At 48.4% G+C, this 16,360-nt stretch overlaps 9 protein-coding genes across 9 annotated transcripts; 7 read left to right on the top strand and 2 right to left on the bottom strand.

Moving 5' to 3' along the window:
• Nucleotides 1-154: 154 nt before the first annotated feature.
• K441DRAFT_208564 (uncharacterized protein) lies at nt 155-568 on the top strand. The gene has a single exon (XM_067640527.1). It carries the CDS (start codon nt 197-199, stop codon nt 515-517), a length of 321 nt encoding a protein of 106 aa, XP_067500985.1. The 5' UTR covers nt 155-196; the 3' UTR covers nt 518-568.
• Nucleotides 569-1,300: 732 nt separating this feature from the next.
• On the top strand, nt 1,301-2,409 carry K441DRAFT_679679 (carbohydrate-binding module family 50 protein; the record flags this gene model as incomplete). The annotated part of the gene is made up of 2 exons (XM_067651293.1): nt 1,301-1,515; nt 1,578-2,409. The coding sequence occupies 2 exons, from the start codon at nt 1,301-1,303 to the stop codon at nt 2,407-2,409; spliced, it is 1,047 nt and encodes a 348-aa protein (XP_067500984.1).
• A 6,294-nt stretch (nt 2,410-8,703) lies between these two features.
• K441DRAFT_688936 (orotate phosphoribosyltransferase) lies at nt 8,704-9,476 on the top strand (the record flags this gene model as incomplete). Its single annotated transcript, XM_067652249.1, has 4 exons — nt 8,704-8,731; nt 8,824-8,916; nt 8,997-9,256; nt 9,309-9,476. The coding sequence occupies 4 exons, from the start codon at nt 8,704-8,706 to the stop codon at nt 9,474-9,476; spliced, it is 549 nt and encodes a 182-aa protein (XP_067500983.1).
• Nucleotides 9,477-9,633: 157 nt separating this feature from the next.
• On the bottom strand, nt 9,634-11,212 carry K441DRAFT_575165 (UPF0187-domain-containing protein; the record flags this gene model as incomplete). Its single annotated transcript, XM_067644145.1, has 4 exons — nt 9,634-10,172; nt 10,230-10,576; nt 10,633-10,991; nt 11,054-11,212. 4 exons carry the CDS (start codon nt 11,210-11,212, stop codon nt 9,634-9,636), a joined length of 1,404 nt encoding a protein of 467 aa, XP_067500982.1.
• A 540-nt stretch (nt 11,213-11,752) lies between these two features.
• Nucleotides 11,753-13,032, bottom strand: K441DRAFT_664786 (uncharacterized protein). The gene has a single exon (XM_067649404.1). It carries the CDS (start codon nt 12,919-12,921, stop codon nt 12,067-12,069), a length of 855 nt encoding a protein of 284 aa, XP_067500981.1. The 5' UTR covers nt 12,922-13,032; the 3' UTR covers nt 11,753-12,066.
• Nucleotides 13,033-13,853: 821 nt separating this feature from the next.
• Nucleotides 13,854-14,495, top strand: K441DRAFT_616311 (uncharacterized protein; the record flags this gene model as incomplete). Its single annotated transcript, XM_067645739.1, has 1 exon — nt 13,854-14,495. One exon carries the CDS (start codon nt 13,854-13,856, stop codon nt 14,148-14,150), a length of 297 nt encoding a protein of 98 aa, XP_067500980.1. The 3' UTR covers nt 14,151-14,495.
• On the top strand, nt 13,868-14,495 carry K441DRAFT_664784 (uncharacterized protein). Its single transcript, XM_067649403.1, has one exon. It carries the CDS (start codon nt 14,151-14,153, stop codon nt 14,331-14,333), a length of 183 nt encoding a protein of 60 aa, XP_067500979.1. The 5' UTR covers nt 13,868-14,150; the 3' UTR covers nt 14,334-14,495.
• A 337-nt stretch (nt 14,496-14,832) lies between these two features.
• On the top strand, nt 14,833-15,679 carry K441DRAFT_729286 (uncharacterized protein). Its single transcript, XM_067654191.1, has one exon. The coding sequence runs from the start codon at nt 15,263-15,265 to the stop codon at nt 15,590-15,592; it is 330 nt and encodes a 109-aa protein (XP_067500977.1). The 5' UTR covers nt 14,833-15,262; the 3' UTR covers nt 15,593-15,679.
• K441DRAFT_664782 (uncharacterized protein) lies at nt 14,969-15,568 on the top strand. The gene has a single exon (XM_067649402.1). The coding sequence runs from the start codon at nt 15,054-15,056 to the stop codon at nt 15,240-15,242; it is 189 nt and encodes a 62-aa protein (XP_067500978.1). The 5' UTR covers nt 14,969-15,053; the 3' UTR covers nt 15,243-15,568.
• Nucleotides 15,680-16,360: the final 681 nt, after the last annotated feature.

Here is a 16,360-nt window from a genome sequence, read left to right as displayed (position 1 = left end):
TACATGGTTGAACCTCGGAAGAAGGTCTGGGCCCGAGATAACGTAATTGCTGGGGTAAATTCAACCTTCCCCATTCGCCATCTTTGCCGGCTTCCGAGCGGGATTAGATTTTGATGAGACGCCAATGACAAGTTGATTCCTCTACCTCACTTCTCGGCCGAGTCGCTTAAGGCCAGGAACCAGGGCGATCGCCGAAATGAGACGAAGGCGCACGGCGAGAAGGGTATGTATCTCGACTTCTCTGCACCTCATATTGATTGAGACGGGTGCCTTTTTTAGTGTTCTCTTCATCCTTGCTTCTCGTACTGGACTTTTGCTATCATCTTTTCGTCTTCTCATGTTACACAATAGGGTTGAAGCATTTATCTACGGAACCGAGCGATGCAAGAGGCAGAGCCTCGAAGCTTTTGTTTCAGAGGAAATTGCGTGCTGGCCTGTACCAAGGGGGTGTACGCAGACTATAGACTTCCTCGGGCCGCTTCCCTTGATCCGATACGCTCTTTATTTTCCGGCATAATGCAAGGTAATTCGACGCGGATTCTGGGTTATATCAAGCTTTCATAGCGCCGCCGAAGGCTTGGGTCCGCTTGCGAGAATGCCGAGTCTAGCAACGGTGGCAGTCTTGACGTCCTTTTAGAGTTGTCTTTTGTGCTTCTTCATATCCGAGCAAAGCCTCATCACATCCTATCAGCGCTCCGCAACCAGGATTCAACTCGTTCCATCTGCTAGGGTCTCTGGCGTTGTGGCGCCGCCGAAACGTGGGGTGGAGCCCGGTCTCCCCAGAGCTGGTACAGCACGGTTACTTTGCCTCTTCGCTGTCACACTGCTGGATGAGATGTCTCGATGCTATGCAACCGTCATCTCCGACAAGCTCCGCTCATCTGGGAGGTATCATGTCACGCCAAAGTACCTAGCGAGGGACCCACGTCCATAATGACCAATTGCAGTATTCTGAACGATTAATATGTCTATCAGGTATCGGCAAAGGAACATCATCCATGTACCCGATTTTCCTTTTATGCTCGCAATCGCATCCCCACTCTCTGCCAAGGGTCTTCCTACCCTGATCTCTCGTAGGAACTAGCCTCGCTACTTCGCGCGCGGACGGAGTATTAGAACTGTTCTGGCCGTTAAAGTACCGGATCCAGTTTGGGTTAATCTAGTCTCTGCCTTGCTTCCGTCTGGACTTCAAGATACCAAAGCTATAAGATGTAGGCCACAGCCATAGGTAGTGCACCACCACCACAGGTAAGCGTTTCATTCTTTCCGCTCCTTAGTCACTCTTTTACCAAGAGCCATCATGCTTGTCATTTTTTTGATCTTGGCTGCTGGCAGCCTGTCCACACTCGTTTTTGGGGCTCCTATCCCGTTCACTCATTCTTCACGCAGCACTGCTGCATCCATTCATTCCTTGGTAAAGCAAGGCGCAGATACGTACACCATTTATGGAGGCAATGGTGATATCTCTCAAGGATGGCCTGCTCAGAGTAGCTGGGTTTCTAGCTTTGATACTATGTAAGTGCACTATCCCTACACTAAGCCCACCTTTAATCACCTCGGCATACTAATCTATGCAGGTTCAACAACAACAAATTTATCATGCAATCTTCCTGCCCCCAATGGTCCGTTCCCAATGACTCCGCCTCCGAAATCAACGATATCTGCAATGGCATCAAGACCGTTGCTCGCGAAACCGGCATCGACGCCCGCTTCATTCTCGCTATTATGATGCAAGAATCGAACGGCTGCGTCCGCGCCCCCACAACCAACTGGGGCGTGCGCAACCCCGGCTTGATGCAAGACCACAACGGCGCCGCCACCTGCAACGAGAACGGCGTGCAGAACCCATGCCCCTCCTCCACCATCACACAGATGATCCGCGACGGTGCGGCCGGCACCAGCAGCGGCGACGGGTTGAAGCAATGCCTCGCCGAGTCCGGCGCCACGGACGTGAGCATGTACTACAAGGCGGCGCGCATCTACAACTCGGGCTCGATCGCGGCCGGCGGCAACCTCGGCGCCGGCGTTGCAACCCACTGCTACGCCTCGGACATCGCCAACCGCCTGACTGGCTGGGTCTCCGCAGCGCACACATGCTCCGAAGCCACCATCGGCTCCATGACCGGCAAGACGACCTCTGGCGGCAACGACAACACCGGCACGCCTGCGACCACGGGCGGGAACACGGGCGGCGCCACTACGGTCGGCGATCCGTCGCCGTCGGCCCAGAAGGCTCCCGGCGCGTCGGCGAGCTGCAAGGGCTGGTATACCGTTCAGAGTGGCGACTACTGCGGCGTTGTGGAGCAGAAATTCGGCATTACAATGGCGCAGCTTATGAGCTGGAATACGCAGCTGAGCAGCGATTGCTCGAACCTTTGGTTGGGATACAGCTACTGTGTTTCTGCGTAGTGTGGGTGGTGGGAGATAGTCGATGTATGCATGCGGTTTGTCTTTTTGTATATATCTCTGTGAATGTGATTCTTGCTGTTGCACGCATTGCTGTTCACCCGAAGCTAGACGTTATCTAAACAACTAGTTCTCGTTGTTTGACTTAAAAAAACTTGTTTCGCCTTACGCATCAACGACTACCTATGTCTGCAATGCTCCACGCCTCTTGAAATCTGGTGATTCGCTTTCCACATCCCCGAGAAGTGATGCTGAAGCCACTCAGTTACGATTTGCAATCCCCAAGCTTACGAATGAGAGATGCGGGGTTGCTTCAGGAGCTCAGAAGAAAATTTGTATTGTCCATGTCTCTGCCCTGGAACTTTGCTTCGGACCTCGAAGGAAGATACGAAGCTAACGGTCAACGGTGTCAGGCTCATTAACTTCGTGAGCTCAAGACAAAAATCGTATTTCGGACTCGTCTGGGCCTCTACTCCCAAGCCCCGGAGGGGGAAATCCTGAATAATGGTCGACGGCGCCAGACCCTGGCCCAAAGCGAAGGGGTGCTGCTAGCTTGTCAATTTTTCTACGACGGCAAGTGTTAGCAAGAATCCAAATTGGAGGAAAGCACATGAGGCAGTGTGTGGGTAAGAGAACTGACTTGGGACTTTGTTTCTTTAAAAAAAATCTGGGGTTTCATTTTTTATGCGGTTTCCCTACTGCGCAGAAGAGTTGGCGAACAGGTAGTTAAACAGATGGTAGACGATCTTAACCTAGACAATTCAATAGGTCCGTTATCCGCCGAGATTTGGAGTCCGCCAGTCACCTCCCCTAACATCTTGGGTGACTTCGAGAGGCAAATGAGAAGAATAACAAACCCGCTATTAAGCGCGAGTAACAGTGGGAGATGCAGATCATCTGCTGGTCCTACGACATGCACTGACCGGTTCCACTCGTTTAAGGAGCTGATATATTTGAAGTCAGACAAAGAGGGAAAAGAGAAGATATGGGAAGCGTCTCTTCTAAAAGATCCCAAGTGGAAAGTGCTACAAACACAGCATTGCGCCGGGAGCTCAAGAGTGCTTCAACATGTCTGCTTGATTGACTACTGACCTGAAGTTGACTACCGAATGTATCCATACTTCCTTCTATATAATGAGGCATATTTGCAGTTACACTTATGCTTTTTCCTTTCCGGCTGCTGCGGTTGGACTTGAAAATTAACAGCTGTCAGCACATAGAGTGTTGTTGTTGAAAATCTACGGTCTGATTCGGTTGTTGACTACTTCTTTTAGAAGTCGACTGGTGGGCCTCGTTGATATCGCCTTCTGAGTTATTGTGGCCCATTCTCAGATGTGGAAGAGTCATATGATAGCCAGCTGAAGTACTCCTGACTCGGTGAGTATTGCTTAAATGGCAGATATTCTTTGAGAACGTTAAAAATAAGGAGACTGTACGAGCATCGCATTGGTCGGAAATTGCCTTAATTTTGTGATTTTTCTGAGGACGCGTCAGTGGATAGACTCTGAAAAAAAAACCGGCTGTTGATCTCGTTGATCTCGTTGATCTCGTTGATCTCGTAGATGAAACGGTGAAAGTTTATACCCTTTCGGGAAATTTGTGTCCGAAGCAGGAAACGATACGTTTGACGGCCGTGCGTGATCAACACGCGCTAATGGAATGTTCTTGGAGGGTTCAGTCTGGATATTTCCGCTGTGGGATTCCAAGGTTGGAGTTCCGAAGATCCCCTGCGTTGAATCATCGCTGTCAGCAAGATCCGGAGGGAAAAGGTTGAGGATTTCTTCGAGAGGTCAATGGGAGAGAATTAAGCAACGAACCACATTGATGAAGTATAGACTGGGCCCGGTTCATAGTATTTTAAGTGACCACTTCCACCAGGAGCCAAACTACATTGAAGTCAGTCAGTGGAGGTTACTTCAAGGCAGGGAATCGGAGCTCACGATTTGACTCAGGAGCCAAGGTCCTGACCAGCAGATGAGGAACTGGATGAGAAAGCTGAGCCTCTCCACTCTTTCGTCCCAATCACTCTTAGGCCGATGTCGACGGAAGAAACCTGATATTTTTCCACAGCGTTCTGCGTACCAATGGCTTTTGTCAACAATGTAAAAGAAAATACCCAAGAGAAGGGATAATATTAAATTAAAGAAATCTGTGGATGTATATGTAATAGTAACGACCGACATGTTGCCAGAGTGAGACGAGAAAACAATCAAGGTGGAGGGTGTCTAGGTTTTGAGGACAAATTTGAGCACGCTGCAATTGCACCGTGGTAGAGGAGCCTAGGAGCGCTTTCAAGACATCTTACTGTTTTAGACATTTGACTACCGAATGCAGAGTACGCACGTTCTGGACTTATGGAGAAATTATTCCAGGTGTCTCATGGGGATATAAGAATTATTTTTTTCAGCGCTCTTGTCAGATACGACTCATAGGTGATTGAAAACAGCCGATCCCGTCCGCTCTCAGGTACTTAAGCAATCAACCGGCTTGATTAGTAGTTAGTTGGGTGACCACTAGCGAATACCAGCTGCCGTATCTTTTTAGTCCTTTTGGTCTTTTCGGGTGTTTTTTTTCTTATAGTGCGGTTTTAAGTGTGCTTTGAGGTCATTCTATTTATAAGTGTTCCTATATTAGGGGCTCTTAACCATTTCCATAAATAGTCATAAATACTGATGAAGTATGCGTGAAGAGCTATCGTTAGTCTAGTCAGCTATTTTAATTATAACTGCATGCAGATTTAGGAGTTTAGATCCTTATACCGCCTGTCCTGCTTTCCAATAACATATCGTACTTCCTAACTGTCCAGCCATTTCTCCTCTATCAACTCATGTTTGTAAGATTCGTATATTCAAGTACCGAATTCGATTTAGTTGTTGGACAAGAACATACGAGATGGTATGGCAGAGGCGTGGGAAAGGCCTTGAGTCTTTGACAAAAAAAGTCACATAAGACGGATCAGTTAATAACATTAAACTACGAAAACACTATTGTTTCTTGGGAGCGAGTCCCGGACCATATTAGCAACCGTTGCAACTTCTTTACCAAGGGCGAGCTTACAATTCGCGGCTGTTTCGCTATTGAAAGGGGGTCTTCCGCCCAACAAAACTGTTCCTCCGGGGTCGGGGTCAGACAATTTGTAGAGAAATCCTTTGTATACGTCTTCTTCATAAGGCCCTGTTCCCTGAAGGATCTATTGGTGTCTACATCCATGATAGACCTGATCTACCAACCCCCACACAGCCCCAAAAGTTCTTCCGGTTTATGCATAGGTGAAGTCTTCACGTGCGCGGAGTCGTGATATAAAATTAAAGTTTAGGTCCATAAAATGTCGTTATGCCTACTGCGAGGTAAGAGTGACTGGATATGGGCAGATCTGCCACCCAGGGCTATGTGCTAGTTTATGCATTAAGACCCCAGTTTTTTAGGCTTTGGTGGGTTGTTCCGAGCCCCCACATAGATTCAGGCGTGAGTTGAGGATATTCCGAAATTAGACGAACGGTTAAGTCGAACTCTATAACTCTATGATGATTATGCGCAACTTTTCGAGCCTATGAGGCCTATCCCTTAACACGTCAATTCGGGTCCTCAGGTTATCGATAAGGAGTAGCCAATTAGATCACATAAATTCGGTGCCCGTACTCAGGAATACAAAGCTTTTGATTTTATAATAAATTGATATATAAGCTTATTCTTTGGAGTTGAGTCGCTCAATATGAGGCCCCCAGCAGTCGTCCTTCCTGCAGAATGGTATTTTGCATATACTGCAGCCAAAATGAGTCCTTGGAGGACGCTGCCGCCTCTCCCATTCCTTACTATCGCGAGGCTTCCTTGTAGTATTGGGTGAAAGATCTGATAGAGCCTTTCGACGCCCAATATTCTGCACCTGAGTACACCTGCCGGCCTCTATGCAAGCTGAGCAATGAACCTCCTTTGTAAACAGCTTAATCAGCTTATGCTGCGCTGTAGGGACCCATATTATATCCTTTGTAGAACGTCGAGATGGGTGTTCGGGTGCTGGGTGCTTTCGCTTCCGAATCGAACGCTCGAATAAGGCTGTGCGGAGGTCGATTCGGAATTGTTTATGGCCTTCTTGACGGCTCGCGCGGCGATCGGTGGGAGTATAAGAGGACAGTAGAAAGCAATTGCCAATTACTGTATCAAGAAGGAAGTGCCATAGAGGCTTCCAAGTTTGCCTGTGGGTCCTCTGCGTTGTAAAGTACGAGCGCAATTGATCAGCAATATCAACGCCGCACATATAGTGATTGTACCAGAATATGAAGGTAGGAATAGGCAACATCTTCTCCACATCATCGCCAAAGACCTTCCTAGTCTGTCTGGCGCCACTGGCAGTAAGGGGAGGACGTTTTCGCAAGGTAACTTTGGTTTGGCGACCTGGTGATGTATGACGTCATTAGATTTTGAGCCTTAGAGTTGAATTGTAAAACTCACCGTCATCAACACTACTCATAAAAAGCACTACATTGGCGTCCTTCCAGGCGAACTCCATTACCTGACCGTTCTTAGAGACCGCCCTATAGAGTTCTCTCTATGGTATTTGGGCTGCGTGGGTCAATTTTAGCTCAGCGAGCGCTCGATTGATTTGCTCGGCAGGCACCTTCTTCTTTCCTAATATAGATGAAGCCTCCTGAATATCGCCTTCTAGGTCCCCCTGTTCCTCCCGCACTGTTTTGGTCGTTCGAACGGTTCCTGCGCCTCCAATACCAAGGTCTCGTAGTTTTGTAAGGAGCTTGACGCTTGTAAACAGATTATCAAGCCATACAACGTGCTTTTTAGGTGGGTAGAGGCGTTCCTCTGTTTCGTCTTTTTGGAGGAGGAAATCGAGGACTACTGCCTGCGTCTTTGAAAAGCCTTCCTTATTAACAAAGGATTCATCCAAATCAACCGGGCCCTTCCCATCACCTTTAGCGTGCCACATGAAGTCTAATATATAGCCCTCATTCGCTAAAACCCATATTTTGAAGCCTTCTGGTGTAGGTTTAGATGGAATATTGACGATTTCAGAGGCACGGCCCATAAAGCGCTGGATCGTTTCATCGACGGCGAGGTGGGTTCCGGGGGAGTAGAGCCTTCTGCAAGTAAGCCGAATATGCTCACTAAGCTCATCGATTCGGGTGAACGTCGTTTTAGGTGTTTTATCAGACTTTGGCCATGGTGGTGAGGCTCGAAAGTGGCGATCAAGCTGCTGAAATCGAACAACTCCCATATACTTTTTGACGATATGCTCGGTACCATGCGAGTTTAAATCCTTCCAGTAGTCTTCAATGGCTGATTCTATGGTGATTCCCATATGAATAAGCACACCAAAGTACGCGTAGAGTTCCTGCCTACATGTTGGCTGCCATGCGCGTGGGTGTGCCGTTTCCTCATCTGGTGGATAGAGCTCCGCGTGCTTGTTCGTCCACTCTACAAGCTTATCCATAATCTCATCCGTAAAGAAGAGGCTAAATAGCCTAAAAGGATCATGTGTATCGACGTTTGGAGGCAGGTTTGGTGAGCCATGGTTGTCCCAATTGTCAATATGGAGAGGTTTGAATTCGGGCAGCGGCCAGGGCTTAGGAGGTGCTGTTTTCGCCGTCTTGTTTGGGGGGACCTTATATTGAGTCTTCTGAACAAGGTCTACGTCAATTCTAGCACGATTAGAAGGCATAGTGGTGGTGTAATTGATGATTGAATTCTATATAGATACACGCGTTGTTTTGAGAACGATGTTCCGCACGGACCACTTATCCTGAGGACCCTGACGTGTTAAGGGATACGGCTATGCAGGCGCTTCAGGGAACAGGGCCTAAATGAGTTGGCTCGGGATCATTAACATGCGTAGGATATAACCAGCAATGATGTTACGGATGACGCCCTCGGATCTAATCCGCCCTGCCAGTGCCGCAGGAGACAGAGCAAGCATGATGACGACGGTATATGCAAGTGCCGGTTCCCAGTCAAAAAATCCACGTTTAGTGGGAACCATTAAGATAAGAATTGCTTCGAAGGCCACGACCAAATATGGAATAAATGCCAGAATGGAGTCATTTAAATAATTTGGGATAAGTTGTGAATAGGATGATGTTTCTGTCGACCGAGCGCCGATCGCGATCGTCGTCCTACATTAGTTTGGATTACCTACCTCTTGTATATATAGAGGCTCTAAAGTCTCATTCCAACAAGACAGAGTTCTCATTCTGGATCGTCCGGTCAACAGGTTCCAGGTACTTAAGTAACTTGGGATTTGGGCTTGGTGGGGTATGGACTCGGAGCGGAAAAACAACCAACAATTTTTTGATGCCACCCACTGCTGTCCTCATACAAGGTATACCTCTCAGCGTATTTCAATTGCTGTCCTCGCCCTCAAATGGCCTCAAATCAACCTTCCCTTCTTCCCTACAAATCATCTTTCTTGAGTGACTGTCTCCACCGACGCCCTCAAATTTGGCACTTTCACACTTAAGTCGAAACGCATATCGCCTTACTTATTTAACGCTGGCCTCTTCCACCGTGCGCGACTGCTCCGCTCAATATCCTTAGAATACGCCCATACGCTCGCTTCTCATGCTGCCGCAAACCTCTCCTTCTAGTTCGATATCCTCTTCCTGCGTACAAAGGCATTCCACTCGCCTCGGCGACCGTTGATAAACTTGCGGATCTAGATGTGGAAAAGTACAGGAACATAATCCATAGCTTCAACCGCAAAGAGGCGAAGGATCATGGTGAGGGTGGCAATATCATTGGTGCGCCATTGGCTGGGCTGAGGATCGTCATCATCGACGATGTAATCACTGCAGGGACAACAATACGGGAGACTATTGAGATCAATAGGAAGGAAGGCGGAAAAGTAGTGAGGGTTATCGTTGCCTTTGACAGGCTAGAAAAAACACCTAGTGCCACAGACGATGACGTCCAGGCCTAGCGCTATTAGTGAGGTCAGGAAGCAGTATGGGATTCCAGTGCTCGCTATACTGACGTTAGATGATATTGTGGAATACCTGAAAGGGCTGAGGACTGAGGACGACCTCAAGAGGTTAGAGTACCGGAATAAATACAAGACGACTGATTGAGGGTGGCATCTAATACGCTTTATCATGCCCTTGTGCTTCAACCATACGATAATTCTAGTGATAATGCAACCAAAGCCCATGAAATGTTAATCTACGCCCCTTACCCTCGTCTATATCCAAACACTCACAATTGAACTACAGGTCAAGCTTTACCACCTCACACATGCGCTTCCTGCGGCGCATGCTCCTTCTCATCGAAATCCTCACTATCCTTCTCTACACTCATACTTTTTCTAACTATCATATCCGCCTTCGTCTTCGTCATCAAAGCCTGCCTAATCTCGTACTTGCTCCTATCCTTCCACGCATCATAGCCCTTGAAGCTGAGCGGGAATAGCACTAGATTCTCGCTACTCTGGATGAAATCCTCCGCGATTGGGGCTGGGGAGCTAGTAATGATATCAATATCTGTAGCGAGTTCGTCGCAATAGACGTCGAGGGGCAGATCGTTGACATCCATGCCGAAGGGGTTTTCGATTTCGCGGCCGATAGCAGCAATACCGAGGATGATGTAGGCGGCAAAAATGGTTCCGGGAATAGTGACCCAACGGAGGGAGTCCACTAACTGGAATGGAAGCATCATAACGTAGACCCAGGTGATTTGCGAGATGGCGATACAGTAGGCAACTGGGAGAGGGGTGTGGAGGACGCGCTCAGTGCCGGTGAGAACTTCGTTCAGAGCAACAACCGAATTGACTGGGGAAAGTTAGTGGGCTTGGGTAATAATTGAGGATGGGAATATGGGATATATACCTGCTTGGGTCTGGTAAATAGGAACGGAGAGGGTTCCATTGGTGATGAGGCTATCAACGTAGGCTGAAAGATGCGTAAGGATTTCCACTGGCAAGTTTCCAAGAGGCTTCTTGGAACGCTTGATCAGCTTCCTGGGGTTGGATTCCGCGAAAGGCACTCCGAGGTATTCGCCCGCTGACTTCCAGGGGCTTTTTTTGCCCGGCTTTTCTAGGTCCTTTTCAGCGGCTTTGGCAAAGGTGTCAAGATATTCAACATATCCACGAAGATCGTCGTAATTGATACCAGGCTCGAAGCGTAGCTTATGCTTGAGGGCATTGGCGAATGCAACGATGAGGTTGAGTCCAGTGCTACAACCCCGGCGTGTTAGTACAAAGCTTGAGCATATAAGCAAGACAACACGTACAGTTTTGCAAGCACATCCTCTTTCCCTAGATCACCCTCTCGCTCCTTCGCATGTACCCAAATCGTCCGCGCCAGGTTTTGAGAGGCAAAGGTGAGCTGAGCCCAGTATTTCCGACCTTCTGCGTAACGCTCGTAGGCTGTGGAGCTGCGGAAGGAAAGCGCGAGACCGACGACGAAACCCAGAACCGTGAGCAGGAGATTGGATACTTTAAGCTTGAACAACAATTCGGAGACGATCGTGATCAGACTTGCCCAGCATGATACAATGGTCAAGGGTAGAATCATCTTGGGCAGGACGCTGCCGTGCATTCGCATGAAAAAGGGCCATTTGGAGTGTCTATTCATGTCGCGAGGACCGACCTAGTACGCTGTTAGAAATACCGTAGTATTCGTATTAATCTGGCTGCGAAGAAAAGGCTTACAAAGTAGTCGTCCAACTCAACACTCGTAGTGGTCCGCCGCTTACGCATGGCAAGTGGCTGTTTCCATGACACTGGAGACATAGGCATGTTTTGCGTGCCATTGACACCATTCGATCTAAGTTCGGTCTCATTTGGTTGGAGGTCCTTACTCGACTCCATTATGATCGATGGCAAACAGTACTGTAAAAGTGATCGATGAGAAGGTCAAACTGTCCAGCAGCTTCAGAGTATTCCAAAAATATTTGTATGGGAGAGCGAAGGAAAGACTACAAAAGAGTGGATGGAATAGCAGCAAATTGATTTGAGATCCGCCTGCTTCTTATGAAGCAAAAGATTTTCAGCTCCAGGAGTGCTGTCAAAGACTGTAATCCGGGGTCACAAAAGCCCGCCTGACGCTCCTTGTACCCTGCTCCGGTACCCCTGAGATGGCCGCCAATAGCACAAGCGAAGACATGGTGAGGTTGGAGCGGCGGGGCCTGCAACAAAGGGAGAATGCGTGTTGCTGTTTCACAAAACATCAGAGCCGCTTGGCGTCAGGGGTCCTGCAGCCTCATGCGGGTCGCAGGAGAAATCGCCTCCGGAACATGCACAAAAACGGCACAGGAACAAAGGGAGTCTGCTTATGTAAGCGAGGAACGCGTGTGGAGGACTCTTCCAGATCCTTCTTTAGCAAGTGCTAATTGGGCGAGATCACGCACATATCAGAGGTCGTATATAATTGATCAGCATGTAGCCGAGGAGATGTCTGCTTGAGATGCACAAGTTATCCCCAAGAAGGGCAGGATGAAGGAAAATGTCGTGGACGTGTGTTGTCCAGCGAGGCTTGCTAATCCCAAAATAACAAAAATAACAAAAGGATCACAGACCAACACCTGGTGCATAGATCCCTTTCCTCCGACCAACGCCGTGCCGGACGTTTTTCGCGATCATCAGCACATAGGACCAAGAACACCACTATATCTGCTACGAGAGAGCTTGCATTTTGCGACCCTACTGCAGGATGTTGAAGAATTTTACCGGCCTCGAAGTGCAATTCTCCTTCTTTCGTCCTGACCCCTCTTCAGTTCAAGCTGCAGCTCTCGCGTTCTCCACGTTTCGCCATCAATGCACACCCTGACAATCCCTATCCTCTCAATCAAGGGCCAATAGTGATTCCTCAGTGGATCAAAACCTGGCGCCCATATGTAGTTCCAGACTTCATTCAGTTCTCGCGCAACAGACTTTGGATGAATCAGTCCATCCCTTAAGTCCTGAGCTTGATAATCTTCTGGGAGAAATCCTTCTGGAGGAATCTCGGAGGGCGTTATGACATTGAGAACCAGCTCGTCTATTATGTACGTCCTTGAAGCTTTCTGCTGCGCTGAAAAGTCCGGCCCATAGTCGAGGATGCGCTTCAACGCAGCGCATACTCCCCAAGCAATACGGCCAGGAGGTTTACTGGTAATAAGGGGATCCGCCCATTTACGCTTGCGGGTCCCCGTAAGCCTCACATCAACCCGCAGCTGATGGAGGTTTGTCGACCATTTCGGAGACTTGAACCAAGGTCGTTCAATGTGCGTTCTGGCCAGCGGAAATGAAATCCAGGTAACATAGATGATGCGCTCATCCTCGACAAGACAATCGATCTTGAGTGGCATCTGCCCGCGGGACTTTGCGCGAGATATTGCTTCACTGAGTTCCTCATTGACCTGATGGCTGCTGCATAGGAGAGAAGTACATGTACTCGGTGGTTCATCTAGAGAATAAGTATTCCCAAACTCGCCTGGTTGCGCATTGGCCNCATGAGCAGCTATCTTGTGGGCATTCCAAGGTCTCAAACGGTTGCTAGATAACGATGGCCTCGGAGCTTCGGCTGTTAGAACAGCCATATATATTATATCCCGCAGCTCTCTTGGAAGCTCAAGAAGATTCGGCATGCTGGAAGAACGTCTGAAAAGTGGTGATTCAGATCGCAGCCCTGGAGGAGTAATGAAGATGGTGGAGTTGTGCTAGAATTTCTCGGATTATGTTTCATGACTGCTCTGGTCCTGTCTTTCCCGAGGTCCGTAGTGGCTTGGCCAAGCCGGTTTCATCATTGACACCAGAACACCTCTCAGGAGACACTGGCCCAACACCAAAGCCTCAAATCTTAACAATTTAAATAACGCTTTACGATCCTAACGCAGCATAATTATCGTGTTAGGCCAAATGCCACCCTTTTCGTGGATACGACGCTCGAGTGGCTTAGCTGAGGCCAAGGGCGGAGAGCGGTGACCAAAAGGCGATCTGTGTCAAATTTGTCGCAAGCGCGCTCTGGCTTTCCTAAACGGCAAGAAGAAGGGAGGAATCATGTTTGGAAGCTTGAAAGATGCGCTCTGCGATATCGTTCTCGTGATGTTGAGTCAGTTGAATCCCAGCCAAGAAGAAACGTCCGCAATTCTGATGACCTGAGAAATTTCGTGCAAGTCGCATACAAAGGGGCAGAACGGGAATATTTTCGCGTATTCTCAAAGAAGAAGGATGAACTCAGTCTTTTTTGTGCGCGATCAGCCCTCGTTTGACGGTAACCGGCTTCTGTATCTATGTAGCACTAATACCCCAGAGAGACCCATTTGGCCAAGTTGAGAGCAAAGATGTAGACGAGCCGCTATCCCGGATCTCTGCAACTTCCTCAAGGTCACCCACTTCTTCCTCAAAGTCAGTGTATCCGCCCGGTAGAGGGTAGGTCTATGTTCCCTTAATACAATGCTGGCTTGATGAGTGTAGAAATTACCATTAAGAGACGTGTTTTAGGACAGTGCTTCAAGAAAGATTGGGCCGAATGGCCGACCTGCTCTTGATAGATGTGACAAATAAACGCCTGGTGCGTTCTACTTCAGAATCCGGATACGTATCTCTGAGTTACGTATGGGGTGGTGTCCAGTGCCTTCAAGCCACCAGATCTAACCTAAACGCATTACAACGTCTAGGGGTACTAATAACAGAATCTCTCGCATTACCCTTGGTCATCCAGGACGCACTTATTCTCGTCTCCGCGCTCCAAGAGCAGTATCTGTGGACTGCCTGTCTATGTATCGCCCAAGACGACGCCGAGCAAAAGCACCGGGACATCAACTAAATGGATGCCATTTACAGTCACGCTGTGTTGACCATAGTGGCTCTTTCTGGTCTTCATGCTAATAGAAACTTACCGAGCATACGTCCGGATATCTCGCAGAAGTCCAATTCGAAATTACATAAACCCTCTCGCTTCAGCGCGTCTCCGGCGGTTCGACGGCAATCGCTGGAGCTGGCAGTCTGACATATACAGAGACCTGGTGGGCGCGTACACACGAAGAGAGTTGTCCTACCCGTCTGACATTATCAATCCCTTCTCTGGCATCACTGGTGCTATGAAGAAATGCGGGTCTGGTCCATTCATTTGTGGCATTCCCGAGGGTGCCCTTCACGTCGGCTTACTGCGGGTACCAACAACGGATCGTTTGACCCGCCGCTAAACAGCAGTCTCAACTTTGTGCCCGTTTCTCGTCGGACGTATCCCGCACCCTAATACTCATCGCTAGCGCAATCCCGCCGGGACAACTTCCGACCATTAATCGCCAGTTGCCCTAGAAGGCCATTCGTGAGCGATAGCTGTTGTAATTCCTCTTCTTTCTTCTCCTTTGAGGCTTACATATAGAGCAGTTGGAGTCAATGAGCAGTTGTCTGTAGATAAATTTCTGACCCATTTTTTGTTGTCTAAACCGTCGTTTCTGAGAAAGTTCTTTCTCAACGCCTAATAATTTAATCAAAGCCGTATCATGNATCTCTACAACCATTTCGAGTCGTTCTGGGTACGCTCCTGCACTCAATACTCTCCAGGTTTGATTGAAATGGGGGGCTGGTGGCTAGTCAGGTCGCAGGCTTCCTCCTTCCTGCGACCATGTGCCTGCTAATGGACATTCTCTTTCCGGATTTCTCGCGCCGGCATGAAATACAGAGTCCAGAACGGCAGTCCACATGGGTAGAGATACGCCATTGCATGCTCCTCACCCTGTTTAATCATGCCTGGCCGCTGGCATTCTACTTCCTGTTCGCCTATTGGACCGAGTTTCAGCAAGCTACCTCCCTGCACCATCCAAGCATCTACGCCCACATCCACAAGAAGCATCATAAGTATACAATACCGTTTCTTTCGCGGCTGAGTATGCGCATCCACTCGAGCATCTGATCGCCAATGTACTTCCGATAATGCTACCCCTAGCGCTTAAGGGAACGCATTTCCTTTCATTGTTTATATTCTCCATCTTTGAGCTTCGGGAGGCCGCCGCGGACCATAGCGGGTACGACTTCCTTAAGCTACCGCCCGCTGAGTTGCACGACCTGCACCATTCCAAGTCCCGAGTTAACTACAGCACTCTCGGCCTTACGGACTGGATTCACGGGACAAAGATGCAGAAGAAAGTAGACATCTCTCCGCCCAAGGGACTCAAGGCAAAGAAGGAATTTTGGGCAACGTTCGAATCTGCCGCCATATTTAGGCCGACGGGTTTAGGGTCGCGATTCTCGCGGTGGGGTTAGGCTTTTGATACGGTTGGTATAATGGGCCGCAGTTTAGGTGTTCAGGGGTTCCTTACGAGTGATTAACAATATTTTACATTCGTTGAGCATATTCCTCTGGGTTTCTCTTGTGCAGTTTGTTCTGGTGTTTGAAGCACGAACAATAGCACATCAACAACTTCTTACCCAAGTTGATGAGGAATAATTGGGTTCATACCAAGCCATGGAACGCTAAGAGTGAGATTATTGTGGTGACCGAAGGCAGTAGTGGTATTGAGGCCAGCGTGGCTAGTAGATTGGCAGACGATGGTGTCACAGTGGTTGCGGTTGACATTGCGCCTTTGTCTCCCGAGTTTCGTAAGTAGAATGAATGCTTAGTTGATAGAATTTTAGAAAAATATATTATTAATAGATGTGCTCCTAGAGTCTAAGCGCATCAACTACTACAAAGTCGATTTGAGTGATATTTAGGAGATCAAGAACATCTGTGATCGCATAAAAGAAGTCCCATTCTTAAGTATATTACCATCATATGACTAAATATTCTCCTGAATGTTGACAAGCATATAGTCAATAATGCTGGTTCGGCCCGTGGGCAAACTATTGCAGAAAGCTCCTACCACGATGTTACTCTCACCATTCAAACAAGCTTAGCAGTGCCCTTACTGCTTATCAAAGAATTTCCCCCTAGCATGATCAACACAAATCATGGCTATATCCTCTACGTCAGCTCTATGAGCGGATACATTCCACCGGCTGGGCTTGCGGATTACGCGGCATCTAAAGCGG

The sequence above is a fragment of the Cenococcum geophilum genome (genome assembly GCF_001692895.1).
Source record: "Cenococcum geophilum 1.58 unplaced genomic scaffold K441scaffold_39, whole genome shotgun sequence".
Lineage (NCBI taxonomy): Eukaryota > Fungi > Ascomycota > Dothideomycetes > Gloniales > Gloniaceae > Cenococcum > Cenococcum geophilum.
Note: the sequence above shows the minus strand (reverse complement) of the source record. Positions and strands in the feature narration are given on the sequence as shown.

Bases quoted from the DNA above. Each gene is read 5' to 3' on its own strand.
- K441DRAFT_208564 (XM_067640527.1), top strand. From the start codon at position 197: ATGAGACGAAGGCGCACGGCGAGAAGGGTATGTATCTCGACTTCTCTG.
- K441DRAFT_664784 (XM_067649403.1), top strand. From the start codon at position 14,151: ATGGATGCCATTTACAGTCACGCTGTGTTGACCATAGTGGCTCTTTCT.
- K441DRAFT_664782 (XM_067649402.1), top strand. From the start codon at position 15,054: ATGCTCCTCACCCTGTTTAATCATGCCTGGCCGCTGGCATTCTACTTC.
- K441DRAFT_729286 (XM_067654191.1), top strand. From the start codon at position 15,263: ATGCTACCCCTAGCGCTTAAGGGAACGCATTTCCTTTCATTGTTTATA.